At 32.8% G+C, this 18,059-nt stretch overlaps 1 protein-coding gene across 2 annotated transcripts; it reads left to right on the top strand.

The window, feature by feature from the left end:
* The first annotated feature begins 1,558 nt into the window (after positions 1–1,558).
* LOC105794603 (uncharacterized) lies at positions 1,559–7,064 on the top strand. Of its 2 annotated transcripts, XM_012623854.2 has the most exons (16): positions 1,559–1,767; positions 1,882–1,986; positions 2,884–3,042; positions 3,173–3,284; positions 3,394–3,531; positions 4,238–4,342; positions 5,006–5,089; positions 5,338–5,453; positions 5,587–5,688; positions 5,780–5,893; positions 5,984–6,040; positions 6,140–6,206; positions 6,306–6,359; positions 6,509–6,583; positions 6,655–6,690; positions 6,819–7,064. In XM_012623854.2, the coding sequence occupies exons 3-16, from the start codon at positions 3,023–3,025 to the stop codon at positions 6,915–6,917; spliced, it is 1,179 nt and encodes a 392-aa protein (XP_012479308.1). In that variant the 5' UTR covers positions 1,559–1,767; positions 1,882–1,986; positions 2,884–3,022; the 3' UTR covers positions 6,918–7,064. The 2 variants fall into 2 exon arrangements, with proteins under 2 accessions (XP_012479308.1, XP_012479307.1); XM_012623853.2 differs by having other exon boundaries at positions 1,559–1,986.
* Positions 7,065–18,059: the final 10,995 nt, after the last annotated feature.

An 18,059-nucleotide genomic window follows, 5' to 3' on the forward strand; every position in this document is an offset into this window, starting at 1 on the left:
GTATCACTAAGCCTGTGAAGCCCCTCAATGATGGAAAATTCATAAGTAAAATTAGGGATTTGAATCCTTCGTGCAGTCAGAACTCGACTCATTTCTTCCTCTTTTGTAGCGCAGACAAAGAAATTGGCTTTTGCAAGGACCTTTGAAGCATGCTCTCACGGTGGACAATGGGGAATTATCCAACCACCAGCATCCCTCATTTTTGACATTTTTTTATGTAGAAAGAAAAGAAAAGGAAATAAGATGTTACCTTGAAGAAAATCTCGATCAAACCCGTTTGTAGGAAATGTTAAGATTGTGAGTTTAGGGTTTCTAAAACCCCCTTTTAAATAAATTTCTCTTCCTAGCATTTTGACGATTCAAATGATTGAGGAACACCAACGGTTAGATACAAAAGGACGCGATCCACCCATACACGTGGCAAAAGTAACGTCATGTCCCAATAGTTGCTGCGTATTCAACAAGGCTATATAAATGCGAAGTGATGGCTCTAAGGAGCGCCATTTTACAACCCTCCTTAGACCTACTAGGGGGGACTAGATTGTTATGTACTTATAATCACCAAGCTGAGAACCAGATAAGGTCCAGGTCGCCCACCTGTGACCCGGAAGTTTGCAAGGGGAGCTCGTAGTCTCAGCTCGCACATGCCACGGGGTGCTTGCAAAGGGAGCTCGTTGTCTCAACTCACATATACCCAAGGAGTTTGCATGTGGGGCCCACGAAGTCTAGTAGACAGCCTAGAATAGTACATGTGTCCTGCATGCATAGAATCTACTAAAAACGTCAAATTTCATGAACAGTAATCATGTATATAAATATTCGATTGTCTCCTTTAATGAGACACAACGGAAAATTACTTAACAAAAATAAATTATTTACTATGACATCAGTGATTCAATCAATAGTAAAAGAGAGTGTTTATTTGGTGTTTTGAGTTCAAATTTTATTATCCCTATATATATTTGGAATTTATTTGTTATTTATTATTTACCATTTAAAAACTTCAATAAAGTGCTTTTATTTTGTTTTTCTTTGGAATTTATTTATTATTTACTATTTTCATAATCGAGACCTATGAAAATTAAAAGAAAAAAAAGGGCTCTAGATTTAAGTCTAATAAAACGGAATGAAATTTCAAATTTGATTTAAGAGTCCGGCGTAAATGGCAATACTTAAAAGTATTATTGACCATTTAAAAAACTTTAATAAAGTGCTTTTATTGATTAAAAAATTGAACATGAATTATAGTTTTTGATTTATTTATTTTAGGCACATGCGTAACTTTTTTCATTTGTTCCTTCACACGCTTTTATTCCGATTGTACCTACACCCAAAACAAAAATGAGAAGAGTAATTTTAAGACGGTTAAGAAAATTAGTTGGCAGGAAATCTAGGAAGTTTCAGTTGGGGGCTCGAAATTTGAATGTCAAAATCCTCCCCCATTACACCTGTCCATTCACCCATTCATCTAATATATATGTTTAACTTCGTTCCAGGGTACTATTTACATATTAACTACATTTTTCTTTTAAATATTTATATAGCCAAAAAATAAGAACCCAAATTCTAATTTCAATCTCTGCTCATCAAAACTTAGAAACAGTAGAATCATTTTTCTCTCTTTTTCCTTCATTTGCTCTGTTACTTTCCCCAGATTTTATAAAATCTTACGATTTCTTTTCTTCTACCAAAAAAGTAGTACAGAAAAAAAGGATAGAATTCTTTTCTTTTTCTTTTTTTTTCCCGGGAAACTGAAATCAGTTTCAGGTCTTTTTTCCTTCACGTTTTCTATATTTTATTTTCTGTTAGTAAGGCAATCAAGAAGTTCGTTCTCTCAATTCTCGAGAGAGAAGCATAAACTTATTTCTTGCATATTTTCAGTTGAAGAGGAGAAGGTGATTTTTCTCGTGATTTAGAGCCATTTTAAATACAGTTTCAGTTTCCATCAGATCCTTTTCAGTTCTTCTCAATTATCTTTCCATTCAGGTAAGTAAATATTTGTAGTTTCTTTTCTTTTATTTAGCTTAGTTTTCCGTTTATTTCTCGAGGAAATTCATCGTCTCACCTGCAGCCTATACAAGCATTCAATTATTTTAAACCTTTCTAATTTGATTTTGAATCTTTGATTCGTTATTTTAGTGTGTCCGTTTTTCGCTCGTACTTGTTTTCTTTCTTTTCTTTTTTATCTGGTTAATGAATTTTATTTATTGTTTGAAATTTATTGGACCAAAAAAAAGTAATAGGAAAGGAGTTGAATCTGAGATTTTTAAAGGAATCAAACCTGATTTTAAGCAAACTTTGAGGTCAGGTTTATGTTTTTGGTCATTTTGTTCAGTATTATATTTCAACCTAAGCAAGGCACGGTTATGCTATTAACTAAAATAAAATAAAATCTCGGTATTGCAGTTTTTTAATTCTAGAATTGTAGGATATTAGTTTAAAACAAGAAGGGAAAGACACATGTCTACTTGATTATGGAGTTAATAGAATTTATGATAGGAATTTCTCTGGTTTTGTGATTGTCCGGCGACCGTGATCTTTTGTCCAGGGGGTAGCACATGGTTGTTTGCTTTGTTGCGTTACTATTTGAGGGTTATGTGGAAGAGGTTCTTAGACGCTTCTTATGGGGATTCTTGCATCTTTTTACAATATAATAAGATCCTTGGGTTAAGTGTTAAAGGCCGGCCTAATTAGCTTGTCTTTTCTTGTCTGCATAAACTGGTAAAATTGATTCAACTAGGATATCAGCTTGGACTTAGGTGCCATTCCCATGAAGTTGCTGTTTGAATCTCAGTTCTTGTTAGTGTGCATCTTTGTTGCTTTTAACTGTAACTATTGTTTTGCTTCATCATTTTAGTTTTAATAAAAAAATTTGTTATTCAGGTCCTTTTGCTGAGGGTCTCTCTTTGTTTCATGGAGAATGGGCAACTGAATGCCTGCTAATTAATGCTCAAAGGCTCTTGCAATCTGAATTGCCCATAGTTTGTTGTGAATATACAATTCAGACGAATTTTTAAATAGAATGGGGATCTTTACACGCAGGTGCATGACTTATGGCGCCTTTTTAATTAAAAAGAATAAACTTCATATTGTGTCTAATTGTGTATATCTATAGAAAAGGTTACTTAGATGTGGAAGTTATTTAACTTTTATTCCATCTTGGTGACTGCAGTACGGTTAGTAGAAAGCCAAATGAGAGCATGAGGCTTATTGTGACAACATTTGTTGGAGTAGTTTTTGGCTTCTTAATTGGATTATCTTTCCCAAAATTGTCATTAACAAAGGTAGGCAAACCATTTCCCCCTTTTAATTTCATTTTCATTATTATGCATCTAGCAATAATGATCTTTCTCATCTGCGTAATGGAACTTTTGTGCTGTCTGAATTTGGCAGTTCAATATATCATCTGGCATTCTTACGACCATTGATATCAAATACACCGAATATACCAACTCAGTCCCCTCAGGCTCAACTCCTTTGCAGCATCCAATTGATAATAATAGAAGCTCTGCTAATGCCACATCAAAGAAGGTATTTCTACTGGATCTGGAGATACAGGTTCATTGAACCAAATCTCTTAATGCTTAGCGTTAGTAAATAAAATTTGTGGAATAAGGTTCTGGATAGTTTTTCGCAGCAGTTTTCAGGTATCTTCGGGCGATTATCGTCCTGTAAAGTTTCAATACCTGACTGGTCTTTTCTCGTATTACCTGTTTACCAAAATTTTGGTATTTGAGGGGACAGTAGAATTCATTGGATAGTTTTCTTCATGACATTTTGTATTCTTTGAAGTTTTAAAGAGAGAGTGGGAGTTTTTCCTCGGGGAAACAAGGATAGTGTGGTTCACATGCCATTCAAGCTCCTGAATGTAGGAGCATTTTCTGTTCCATTTATGCAAAAATAAACCTGATAGTTCCTATGGTAATACATATATGCCTTGGTTTACCTCTAGAATACATCCATTCGAAAACTGAATAAACACTATTTTGAAAAAAAAATTGGCACCTATTGCTTGTTCTTAGCCCAGCATGTTTCAATACTTGAATGAACATGTGCATTTATCATCTATATTTATATGCAATTTCTCGCATAACCAGATGCATCACTGAATTCATCTCTTACTATCACCATGTTCCTAAATGATGTGATTTTTATGTTTGATGATTTTGTAGGACCTGAATTATATAGTGCTACTCTAATATGCCAAGTTCTTATGCTTCCTTTATGACTGATGCAGATATGGGTCCCATCAAATCCTCGAGGTGCGGAAAGACTACCACCTGGAATTGTTAAAGCTGAATCAGACTTATACTTACGCAGATTGTGGGGCAAGCCGAATGAGGTGTGTTTACTTGAACCCTGAATTCCTTTCAACTTTCTAATGCACACATGAATACGTTTATCTCTGGTCTGTAAAGATAAATTGCTTTGGTTTAGACCGAATAAGTTTTAGAAATGATATATCACTTCTAAAACTTTTGGAAACATCTCTTATTACAAAACCTACCGGGTATATGCTAAATTCTAACTGAAACAACTGAATAAATGTGGAATTGTTGAATGTTTGATACATAATAAAGGGAAGGGGTTGGGGTGATGGGAGGGGAATAGTAGTGATGTATTTTGGTATCTTAGCCAATAGCCAGTGAACTTGGATATATGAAATTACTCACTCTCATATAGCCTGGAAAGAAGGAAATGGGGATTACTTAATTAACGTCAAGGAAGCAAGAGTTTCGGTGCTATGGGGTGAAATAAGATCTGCATCTTTTGTTCCTAAAGCATAAAACCTTTTCAAATGCCTAATACATTTCAGGATCTCAGAAACGCAGATTTTAGTGTCCGAGAGGTTGTTTGCATTGTTAATCTCCATTCACTTGATAATAACTATTATTATTTGTACCAGTCCATAGATTTAACGAAGAACTAAATATGATAAGAATAAAACATACTGTGGCCTTTTCTTTTCCTCCGGTTTCGGTTTTGACAATATTGGCATCTGCAGGACTTGACCAGCACGCCAAAGTATCTTGTCACATTTACTGTTGGCTATAATCAACGAAAGAATATTGATGCTGCAGTTAAAAAGGTATCATTGTCTTTATATATTTGTGTGTGTGTGTGTGTGTGTGTGTGTGTGCGCACCTATGAATCTGTCTGCGGTAAGTATGCATGAGTTTGTGCCTGAGTGCCTGTGTGAACATGCATCCTCATGCACATCTTCTTGGAGTCATTTCTGGAAGATAGGTAGGATGCTTAGGTGGGGATGGCATTTTCTGATGCTCATGTGATTGTGTGGTGCACATTGCGTGTTTTGACTAAACGTGCTTCCAACAGTTTTCAGGGAATTTTACCATCCTTCTCTTTCATTACGATGGTCAAACAACTGAATGGGATGAGTTTGAGTGGTCAAAGCAGGCAATACATGTGAGTGTTCGGAGGCAGACTAAATGGTAAGTAGTTAATTTAGATTTTCAAATTCAAGTCCTTTTGCTGGCAGGATTGGATGCAATTACTGGTTATTATTGGATTGTTTAATGATTTTAAAGATTTAACTGTCATATATATATATATATATTTACCTAGGTGGTATGCCAAGAGGTTTTTGCACCCTGACATCGTGGCTCCATATGACTACATATTCATCTGGGATGAGGACTTGGGGGTTGAGCATTTCAATGCGGAAGAGTTAGTATTGGACAAACAAATTGTTTGTTTAACCTGTTTCCTTTAAAATGAATATTTTTTAAAAGTAGTTTCTACTTATTTCACTTTTCAGATACATCAAACTCGTGAGGAAGCACGGACTAGAGATTTCACAGCCTGGTTTGGAACCGAATAAAGGGTTAACCTGGCAAATGACAAAGAGGAGAGGAGATCGTGAAGTTCACAAGTAAGAAGCAGTTAGGCCCCGGAATCATTGAAGTTGGATCAATTCATTGAATGATAGAATAACTTTTTTCGTTTTTGAATTTTGGTTCAGGGAAACAGAGGAGAAACCGGGTTGGTGCAATCATCCACATGTTCCTCCTTGTGCAGCGTATGTATAGCTTTGAGCATTGTCGTTTTAATATATCATGCCTTAAATCTCCGTAGATTTTGTAGAAATTAAGTATTCTTTTCTCTTTTGTGAATGTAGGTTTGTGGAGATAATGGCTCCTGTTTTCTCACGTGACGCATGGCGGTGTGTATGGCATATGATTCAGGTATGGAGGTTGTTTTTAGCTTGTTCATTTTAACACTGCTGTTTTCCCCATTGTTTTCTTGGCATATTCACTCTATTGTTTTTGTTGGATAACTTGTAGAATGACTTAGTCCATGGTTGGGGTCTTGATTTTGCCCTCAGAAAATGCGTAGAGGTTAGCATCCTATTGTTTCTGTCTCTATCGCTTTATATTGTTATGTCCTTCAATCTCTCCTTGTTTTCCCCAAACATACTTCTAGAAAAGATCTCTTTGTTCATTACTGGATTACTATTCACTAAGTGGGATATATCTCTTGAAAACAGCCCGCCCATGAGAAGATCGGCGTTGTAGATGCTCAGTGGATTGTTCATCAATCTGTTCCCTCTCTTGGGAACCAGGTACTGAGAGCTTTCCCCCTGTCCTCCCACTTTTCCTTTCATAATAAACACTTACAATTTGCTTTTGGTAGGGAGAGTCACAAAACGGGAAGGCGCCATGGCAAGGGGTATGCACTATTGCTGTCTTACATTTTTCCATCAATTAAAAGTTAAATTTTGTTAGTTGTCATTTTAAGTTACTTTTATGCAAAAGTGTGGGTGATAATCACTATATTGGACTGGATGCCATTGGCAGGTAAGGGAGAGATGTAAAAAGGAATGGACTATATTCCAAACGCGGTTTTCAAGGGCGGAAAGGTCGTACTATAAGGCGATAAATTCAACTTCTCATTAGGTACAGCCATTACTCGAAAACCTGACCTAGATTCATTATTAGATCTTCCTCCCCTACTTATTTTCTTTCCTATTCTCAAAAAATCTGTAGATGAGAACATTATATTTGTACCCATTGTTTACTAAATAATCATATGTTTTTGGTCAATTCCTTTTCTTATTCCAAACTTTGCGTACATTAGCAATTTCGGCCCTCCAATCAAGGATGGAATAATAGGATAGGCGGAACAATTTGAATTTATAAGAGTTTCAATCCGACTCAACTCGTTGGAGATTTTTTTTTTTAAAGAAAAATCGGGTTCGAGCCTTCAAGGTAAGTCGATCTTTTTAGTATAACTTTCGGAGTTGGGGTGTAGTTTCGCATAAAATCTATACGATATGAGCTTTTTCTGTTAAAAAGGATTATTACTTTGTCTACTGTGAAGGGAATAAAAAATTATGAAATTCCAATTGTAGATGTAGTTCTTATATTTCAATTATATCATTTTAAGTCCATGTATATTTTAAATTTTGAAATTTCAGTGTTGGCAGAAGCGACACTTGATCCATTGATTAAATTATTAGTGAATGATATGTAAAAATAACAAGTTGAAATGGTATTGCATTTGGTTTGTAAAAGAGGAAAAAGCAGTCCACAAATTTAAATCAGTAATGAGAAAACAAAAAGATACATAAGGCGAAGCATTGATATACGTGTAAAAAAAAATCATTTGTTAATGGAAAAATAGATGTCCTGATTAACTATAAATTTGAACGCAATTTTAAAATTGTTATTGGGTAGGTACAAATGAACTTTTGACCACATTCGTAGCCTGAGTCCAATAAATTCCAACTCCTTTATGGTCCTCCAACTGAAAATATGCCAATATTGTGAAACCAGTTTACAACAATTAAATCATCACATCCTTCTTTTACCTCTCTATAGCCCTTCTCCCAAATCATCCCCAAAGTCCAGCAAACCCCACCAGCCAGTTACCTCCAGAAAAGGCTGTTGCCATGCACTAAATCAAGAAATGGAAAATTTATCCTTCATATGTGAAGTAGTTATCGAATTTGTTTGTTTGCTTGGAAATGTAGTGCTCCAAGAAGTGATGCGGGGCAGGGCGTGTACATATAGGATTTTAAGAAGTGTGGATATAAAAAGGGTGACCTCAGTAAAGGGACCATTCCTTGCTTTCCCAATATTTTTAAAAAAACGAAGTTTCCAATTTCTTTTTATTTTGGGTGATGATTGAACTTCTTAGCCACTGAATACTTGGGACCTTTTCCCCTGCCCCGCTGATCCATTACTAGTTTTCCAGCGAAAATCCAACTTGTTCATACTTCATCAGATCTTAAAACGTGAATGACAAAATTCATTGAACACAACAAAACCTTGGGAAGCAGATTCAGTGCTGGTTTTTATTTTATCTCAACCATCTATAGTGGTAAAGATTGTTACTTGGCGTTAACATCAAACTTATCTTATTTTTCTCTAAAATATTATTTATGCATATTTAGTTTTTTTTATGGTGTTACTTAAAGTTATTTTACTAACTTATTTATAAAATAAAAAATTTCGGAAAATATATAATGTTTGAATTTATGCGACTTCCTAGTAAATTAGTCTAAATTTACCTAAAGTTGAAGTCACGAATTCTTGTGAGATAAAACTATAAATTTTGTATTAAAAATTTTAAATATAATTATTAATGTAAAATAAAAGAATTACAAATTAAGTTATATATATATATATTTTATATTTTTGCTCTTTGGTATTCGATACAAAAATATTTTAGGCAATGTATGAATGGTGTATGTTGATTCGATCGATTTGTCTTTCATATATTTATTTAATTGTAACTGGGCGAACTTATTATTAGTTATAAAACAGAGGCATAAATGACTGATTACACCGTTCGAAAACTTTCTTACGTCTGCGAGCTTTACTTAGAAAGTAATCCATTATAAATCAATAGGAATGAGCTGCAATTTACATTCAATTTACTCATTAAGTTGCAATCTCACTCATATACTTCAACATAAACCACTCTTCCATTAAATTTTTCCTTCTGAAAGCCCACTTGTAAACTGATAAAAAAGAACAATTTATTTAGAAAGTATGCACTCAAAATAAATTCCTCAAATGAACAAGTTCAGTGTTATTCTACGCATGCATTAAACCTAAATAAGCCATCTTATATATAAACATAGTGTGACCTATAAAAATAGAATTAGTGTGAATATTTGATTCTTCAAAAGCACCTTTCAAATATGCCTTCAATAAAGAGTACATTAGTAGTGATCTTCTCGACATTAAACTCCTTAAAGATCAATTGGAACTTTGATCACATTGAAAGTCTTGATACAATCTTTTTTTGGCTTGAGTTATGCACGATATGTCTTCAGCAATGAGCTATTAAAAATCTTTAAACATAAGCAATTAAAAGCTCAAACAATGTTGGTCAAAACACGCCAACCAAATAAGACAAGTTACAACGGCTAATTAGATGTTTGTTGAGTTGCAATTAGCCTTTGTAACTAGCACTAATGATCTCTTCCTTTGATATTTTTGAACAAAAACATAGCATCACATCAAGCAACGTAAATCACTCGACACTCCCTCTACTTCATTCATTCAACTATGAATTTTAATCATGAAATTAATTATTGATGAGCATTAACAATCAAAACTCATAGTATTAAAATATCATAGTAAATGTGACTACATGTTAAGTAAAAAAACAAATTATCATCATCTGTATAAGAAAGAAAATTAGAAAGAACTTTAAAAAAACTCAGCACTAACAACAGCCAACAAACCAAAAAAGTAAAAATAAAAATCCTATTCCCCTCGCCTCCTTTTTTTTCCTAAAAAATTCTAAAGATTTTAAGTCTCTGAGCAAATAGATCCATCTATAATGAAGATCTCGAGTCCTCTAACACTAGAGATGTTTGTTTTTGAGACAAGTTACCTTTTTATCTAGATGTTCTATAAATCTAGCATGTGTAGCACTTGAAACTTTAGCTGATATGTTTGCAAATGTAAATAATAATTCATGCAATCTATTTTTTATGTTTAGAGTTACAATAAGTTAACAGAGACCGATTAGACATATATAATTAGAGTTAAAATAATTTATAATTAAGGTTTAACTCTTCGCCTATTAATTATAAAGTTATTTATTCATTAAGTTAATTAGGCTAAAATGATTAAATAAAACTAATAACCCACGATCATGTTTTATTTTCATAAACCTTAAAATGCCAATGAAAAAAAAAAACCATTTACAACTTTAATGAACTCTGATTTCACTATTGTAAGTGAAGCTATATTATGCATAAGTCATATACCAACGTACCAACTTAAATCTCTATCTTGGGAGCCCATCAAATTCTGATAGCCAAGAGAAGTTTCTCCCCATTCGGGCTTACAAACAACAAAATAATTCTATCATGAGTTATTTGCTCACGTATGATTACATGGACTACGAATTATTTAAATTACCTACTGATATAAGTTGTCTTCTAAATTAAAAACACTCATCATAATGCAAATTAATATTAGTTTAATTTTACTTAATCATTTTTGTAATACCCTATTTTTGCCCGAGTCAAAAGAGCCCAAATTACAAATGGGCCTATGTGGCCCAAATCAAACAGAGGCCCAAAACCAAACCCCAAATCCAGTGGCCCAAACAATCAGAAACCCTAGGATTTCTAGGATGAACTTGCGCCGCAACCAGGATCTTCGCACTAGCCGCCTCCCCGAATCTTCATCTACACACAAAAAAGGAAGCAAAACAGTAATGGAAAGAAATCAAATGATTGAGAATCAAATCAATGTAATGGAAAGAAATCAAAAGATTGAGAATCAAATCAATCTAAACAAGATTTTATTTCTATATTTTTTATTATGGCTATATAAAGCCATTGAGGATACATTATTGGGGGGATCCGATTTTGAAAAAAATCAATAAAGAAAAAACGATTAACAGTTAAAAAAAAGAAGGTGATTTATCATTTTTCTTTTTCTCTGCGTTTCTCTACTATGTTCTTTTATTTTTTTATTTTTTTATTATTTTTTTTCCTCCTTGGCAAAACAAAAAAGAGTAAAAGAGGGGAATATACTTACCTGCGTGGAGGAAGACAAAACCCTGGTTGCTGCCAAATTGGAACCGGAGGGGAGATTCGGGTTCACCGAAGTGGTTGTGGCGGCTAGGGAGTTTGGGTTAAAGAAAACCCTAGCAGAGAGTTTCCCCCTCTGCTTTCTATTCTTTAAAAAAAAGAAATGAAATGTTTTTAAAAAATCTTTTATTTTTAATAATAATAGCAAAACAGCGCCGTATTACTCCATGACTCGCGCGTGTGACCCGACCCGGGGAGGATCCGCGTGCTTTTAAGCGGAGGGGTAAATTTCTCTTTTAGCCCCTCCGCCTTTTAACATATTTGCAATTGAGTTTTTTTATTTTTAAATTTGCCCTCTAATTTATTTACAATTTCAATTCAGTCCTAATGTGAACGACGTCGTTTAGAGGAGAAGGGACAATTTCCTTTCCAGCCCCTCTGCATTCTTTACGCGTTCAATATGGTCCTTGAGACTTCAATTATTTGCGAATTTTCTCTAGTTTTTTTATTACAGTTTAAAATTAGTCCTTTTTTAGAATTAATTAATTTCAAAATATTTTCTTTTTCCTTTTTTAAGTTTATATATGTAATTATTATTTTTATGATTTATATATTTATTACCTTATATATATATGTACGTATATATGTATTATACTTTCTATCCACATTTTATAATTTCTATATGTATATTTTCTTTATTCTCATGAATGCATTATATAAATATATATCCTTTTATAAATTTTATATTTTTTCCCATAATTTCAATGTATATATTATGCACTCTCTTTCCTTTATATTTTTTTTGTTTTTGTTTGTTCATTTGTTTGTTGATTTATGATTTCATATTTTTTTATTTTGCTTATTTATTTGATACTTTGCATGTCATTGTTTTTTAAATTTTGTTTATTTGTTTATCTTATTTCTATACAATTGTCGATTTATTATTGTTATTTGTTTTTGCTACATTTATACACACATTCAATATAACATTACATCATCTTTTACTCGATTTTAAAAATAGAAAATTTTTAAAATAGATATAATACTCGTATTTAGGATTTTCAAGAAAATTGAGCCCTAACGTATTGGGTTCCGATTTTCTTCGTTAAATCTAACGATCGAGCATTTCTCTTTAATCAAAAAATAAGAACTCATTATTGGGAATTCAACACGTTGTGTCCTAACGTATTGGATGTGACGCATTGATTTCTCGAAATGAAGATTTTTCTAAAAAATAATAAAGGAAATATTCCAAGTTTGGGATTTTAGAGGAATTGTGCCCTAACGTATTGGGCCGCGATTTCTAAAATCTTGAATAAATGGATATTCTTTTAAATTTTTATTACACGAGTATTTTGACCTAATTCATTTTTGAGGAAATAAGAATGTTGTGCCCTAACGCATTGGGTGTGGCATTTTCTTTCTTTGAAATGACAAAGGTCTTAATACGTAACGTTTTTAAGTTTTTGCTAAGGATTATATTTTTTTCAAATTTTCGACATTACATTAATTAATTAACTAGGTACCAATTTTTGGGCGTTATGAGGGTGCTAATCCTTCCTCATACGTAACCGACTCCCGGACCCATTTTTCTAAAATTCGTAGACCAAAGTCGTTTTTAGGTGACCCAATCACACCTTAATAAAAGATTGGTGGCGACTCTCAATTTTTATTTTTTAAAGTCAACAACTTAAAATTTTTGTTTTTTTTGTTTTTTTCAAAAATATGGTTTCGACAATTTTCTTATAATGATAATTCATTGTGGACATTCCAACATAGAGATAATTAATGACATTTATATTTATAATAATTTTTATAATAATATAATGAAATTTAGATTTAGAGAAAAATAAAACCCTAACACAGAATTGTATTTGATATCAGTTACAGCATTTTTAAGACAAAAGTTTAACTAATATATTTGAGAAAAAGGGGAAGAAAAGCCATGAAGTCGTTTATTGGTAGTGTTGGTATTAGATATTGTTAGCCTGGAATTGTTTTGGAACCATGAAGAAGGATGTTCTCATTATTGGTTACAGAACCAGAGGGATTTCCTTTTGGTAGTGCATGAAATCACCTATGGATGTTGATTAATTAGAAGAGAATGGACCCAAAATCTGCCCTAAGTGGATTGCATTGGTTTCCTGATCTCAAAAGATGGTTTTTCATATTGAAATGAGTTTAGGAGTCTAGGAAAATATTTAAAACCCAAATCTATCATTTTTTAACCACAAAATCTAGAGTTCAATTTGTACAAATATGAAGATCTAATAAATACAGTAGAAAAATAACTTCCTAAAGTTCATACGGTTTCCTTTTGTGAGGAAGCAAATATTTTTGGTGCAGTAATTCAAGGAAATATGGAAAATTGCAAGGAAATGGTAATTACTATATTCTTTTTTTGTTATACACAGAATAAACTCGAAACTGGTGTCGACTAAAAGCTTGAACACTAATTCTTTCTCACTCCATCAGCAATTCAATAGACTTTTTGGTTTTGCAAAAACATAATTTTACCTCACGAAGATAATTTAGGAAAAAAAAAGAAAAAGTACATCAAACCAAATTTAAGACATCCTTCCATTATTTTCCTTCCTTCTGGCAAAGGTGAATGACAAGTTCTTTGCGAGTGAATTCAAGGCAATATGGTGTGGGATTTAGTTGGATCACAAGCTTTGTCTTGGCGCTTAAAGCCTCACACTTTGATTTCAATTGGGTGTCAGACAGATTATTAAAAGAGAGTAACATAAAAAACAATAAAGCTTGTAAAGGCACAAGTACTGCTTGATCTATATTTCACAATAATTCACTAGCAAAGCATGAGTGCAGTTATAATTATTACTGCTCTATCTATCATCAATGGAGCTTATTCATATGAATTGCTATGACTCTTGCTTCCTACTCACTTTTCTTCACATCCATGTACTCAAACGCGCGAACTTCTTGTGCTCTAACGCGATAAAGTCCTCAGCTTCTTGGTTGACATCTTCCTTAACTTCATAATTTTCACTAGTCTTCACATGCTGAGGATTATAATACTCGGATTCTATAATTTGGGCCTTTGGAATCTCAAGAGTACGCTTATCCTCATAAACATTGTTGTATCCATAATCGACATTTGAATGCCGTGGTTTGTGGTTCGATGAATACGGCATTGGCTCCGTTGTTGTAGCAGAAACCTGGTAGGCATACGAGGTATCCCCCCACCTGACCCTAGGGTGCTTGGCATGGTGTTTTGGGCTATTGTATGACATCCTATACTCACTTCTGTTTAGGGTTTTTGGTTAGAAAATTATTTTCAAACTTTGTCAAACTTGTGTTGTGAGGTTGTATTATATAATGAAATGTGACGTTGTTGTTTTGAAGGTGAGATGGAATCTAATTCCCTTAATGTGATAAATATGAGCCAACGTCGTGGACTGAATAAATTGGAAAGGAAAAAGTAATTCTCACTGCTGATAGGATGGAGAGGAATAATATACCAAACTTTTCTTATCACCTATATCTATCCGCCTTTAAAATCAAAATTGATCCATCAATTTAATTAAATTAAGTGTTATTCTGGATGGACGTTTATCTTCAGTACGATGTGTTTAAATTTCTTATGCTCCGCCCATTAAAATGAGCCAGAGTGCATATATTCTACAATTATGTTTCTGCCTCCAACTATGTTTGGTGAACTTTTTGCATCTACATATTTAGTTTGTGCCAAGGGAATAAGAAACTCATGGTTTGATATTAATGTTCTTTAAAAGTAAATGAAATCCATGGCCTTAATTGCAAGTTTGAAAGTAAATATCATTCTCTTTCTTTTCCCTTTTTCTTCCTGCGTTTCTGTCTGATTTTTTGTTTTTTATTTTTAAAAACGTGCCTGGTAAAATATTTTAAAAATTAGTAGTTTTTATAAAAATATTATGTAAAATATAAAAAAGTTAAAAAAACAATTTTCATATACCTATTATAAGAAAACAAATTTTATGATGTATTTTTAAAATTAAAATTAAAATTAAAAACAGAAAATATTTTGAAAAATCAAATGGTATTTTTTTTTAAAAATAATCTTTATATATATTTATTTATATTTAAAAAGTTGCTATTAAAAGGAAAAAAAATTGAACTCGAATTATTACTCAATAATAACTCAAAGTATATAGTTTCTCTTAAAGAATCTTGATGGTCGAACCTTTATAAAGTGGGGCAGTGAGACGGTGGGAGGATCTCCACTCTCCAGAAGCCTCTCACATCTTATTTGGATCAGCTTAAAATATATCAAACATTTTTTATATTATATTTGTAATACCCAATTCACTCGGCCCAATTTTATAAAATAAATAAAACCAATAGAAAACACAAAAAACCAAAGTCCAAGTGTCCATTACATTGACCCAATTTAAAAACCCAAAATTACATACCCAAAACCCATTAAACAGAGGCCCAGTGCACCTAGCCCACTAACCTAAACCTAATGACTCAACGGCCCAACACCAAAATGGAACCAAGAAACCCTAGGAGATCTCAGCGCCGTGGCAACCAGGACCCAGCCTCTGCCTTCGTACGCGTCGAGCCACGCCACGCATTCCCCAGCTGGCCTCCATACGCGCCACGTCCCCTGACACCGTACGCCACGTCCCCTGACACCGTACGCCGTACCTGTGAACGCAAACAAAACACAGCAAAAAGCAGAGACGAATTGATTTTTTTTTGATTTATTTTTATTCGATTCTATTTTCATTCTCATGATGATTTGGTTCTTTGTCAAAGGAGGCTATAAGAACAGAAAACCTTTGTATTCCTTTTTTTACACACACACAATATCAATACAAAGATACAAAAAAATCTCAAGAAAACAGCAAATATAGCATACTTTTGAGGTGATTTCCGATTCTGATTTTCCTTTTTCTCTTCTTTATTATTTTTCTTTTGACTTGTTTTCATGAACTAAGTAAAAGATAAAAAAAGGGAAGTACTTACCTTCGTATAGGCGCCGCTGAAACCTCGTTTGCTCCGTCCAAGTCAGAGTCTGATGAGGTTTAGGGTTTGAAGGCGGCAGAGTAGGGTGAAAGGATTTAGTTTTTTCTTTTTTTTTTCTCTTATGGTTTAAAAGAAGGGATTAAATATTAGGGATTTTAGGGTTTTGATTTAGTCTATACAGGGTATAAGAAACGGCACCGTTTAGGGCCTGTTTCAATGGCTCTAAAATGGTGCCGTATTAGCACTGACCCGATGACCTAACTCGAGCACGGCTAGATCCGCGCGCTTCGGTCTCGAAGGGAATATTTGCGCCATTAACCCTCCTGATTTGTTTCATATTTTAATCCGGTTTTCCCTTATTTTCTAAATTTGCTCCGCTTTTTTGATGTCGTTTCATTTTGGCCCATACAGCTGTAATGCGTTTTGAGGGATAGGGAATTTTTCCCGTTTAGTCCCCTACGTAATGCGCGTGCTTCATTTGGCCCCTCAACTTTATTCTATTTGCGTTTTTTCTTTCTGATTTTGTTTTAAATTCTGTTTAATCCCTATTTACCCAATCAAATTGTTTAAGCTTTATTTATTAATTTATTTAGCTATTTGTCATCCTCTAATTTTTATTGAATTCTAAATATTAAATATTGTTTTTCACATATATTTTTATATATTATTTAGTTTAAGCCATTTATTTTATATGTTATTTTAAAATTAGTTTATTTTTATTTATTTTATTTAAAATTTCCCGTATGGATATATGTATATATTATATTAAATTCATATATGATTATTTTAACTTGCTTTATAGATTATTATTTTAAGTTGCTTTATATATTATTTTATTTTAAGTTATTCTACATATTACTTATTTTAAAATTAACCCATACTATTTGCTTTAAATTGATTTATATTCACTATTTAAAACATGTTTACATATATTGTTTACTTAGTTTTATCATCTACTTTAATTATTTTGCATGCCTATTTTTAAACTTTATTTTATTATACACTTAATTTATTTCAACTCGTATATATATATTTATATTATTTATATTAAGTTTTTCATCCCATATGTATTACTTATTTAGATTAATATATGTATATTATTGATTTTAATTCATTAACTTTTAAATGTTAATATTTACATGAAACCATTGCTCTTATGTATACGGTATTGTTTGTTTGTATCAATTGATTGTTTGAATTCAGTAGTGTACATGTTGGTTGTACATCATCTTTCTATCGCATTTTTATTTGTTTAAAAAGTTACATTTAATATCATTCAAGTATCGAGAACATTTTATTCAAAGAGTTTTCAAAGATAACGCAATACTCGACATTTGGGATCTTCGAAAAGATTGAGCCCTAACGTATTGGGTTCCAATTTTCCTCGTTGAATCTAAATAATCGAGGATATGCTTTAATCAAAATATAAACAAAAAGCTTACTCTCGGGAATTCGATACGTTGTGTCCTAATGTATAGGACATGACATGTTGATTCCTCGAGACGAGAATTTTTCAAAAAATAATAAGGGCAATATTCAATGCTAGGAATTTTGAGAATTTGTGCCCTAACGTATTGGGCTTCGATTTTTCATCTGACTTAAAGCAATTGAATATCCTTTTTAAACTTCATCACACGAGTTTTGAAAATCAAAAGACAAGCTTATTCTCGAGGACTAAAAATGTCGTGCCCTAATGTATTGGGTGTGACATTTTATTACTCTGAGATGAGAAGGTCTTTAGCATTCGCCTCGATTTATCCAAGCATCTTTTATAAAATTAACATTAATAAAAAAGGAAGGATCGTATTTTAAAATCTTTTCAAATTCTCGACACTAAGACATTAAACAATCAATTCGGTACCAATTTTGGGCGTTACGAGGGTGCTAACCCTTCCTCGTGCGTAACCGACTCTCGAACCTATTTTCTCAAAATTCGTAGACCTAAAATCGTTTTCAAGGTAAAACTTTCGTCTTTTAAGTCGACTACTAAAATTTTTTTATTTTTCAAAAGAATGGTTTCGACAATATTTTGACACAATTTAATTTTTACACTTAAAATATATAT

This window comes from Gossypium raimondii, chromosome 3 (assembly GCF_025698545.1).
Source record: "Gossypium raimondii isolate GPD5lz chromosome 3, ASM2569854v1, whole genome shotgun sequence".
In the NCBI taxonomy this organism is placed as follows: Eukaryota; Viridiplantae; Streptophyta; class Magnoliopsida; order Malvales; family Malvaceae; genus Gossypium; species Gossypium raimondii.

What these genes read in the sequence shown, in the direction of transcription:
- LOC105794603 (XM_012623853.2), top strand. Translation starts at nt 3,023, where the DNA reads ATGGGGATCTTTACACGCAG. An exon ending in GAGCATTTCAATGCGGAAGA is followed by an intron (nt 5,689 to 5,779) that starts GTTAGTATTGGA and finishes TTCACTTTTCAG; the next exon opens with ATACATCAAACTCGTGAGGA. An exon ending in CATGTTCCTCCTTGTGCAGC is followed by an intron (nt 6,041 to 6,139) that starts GTATGTATAGCT and finishes TTGTGAATGTAG; the next exon opens with GTTTGTGGAGATAATGGCTC.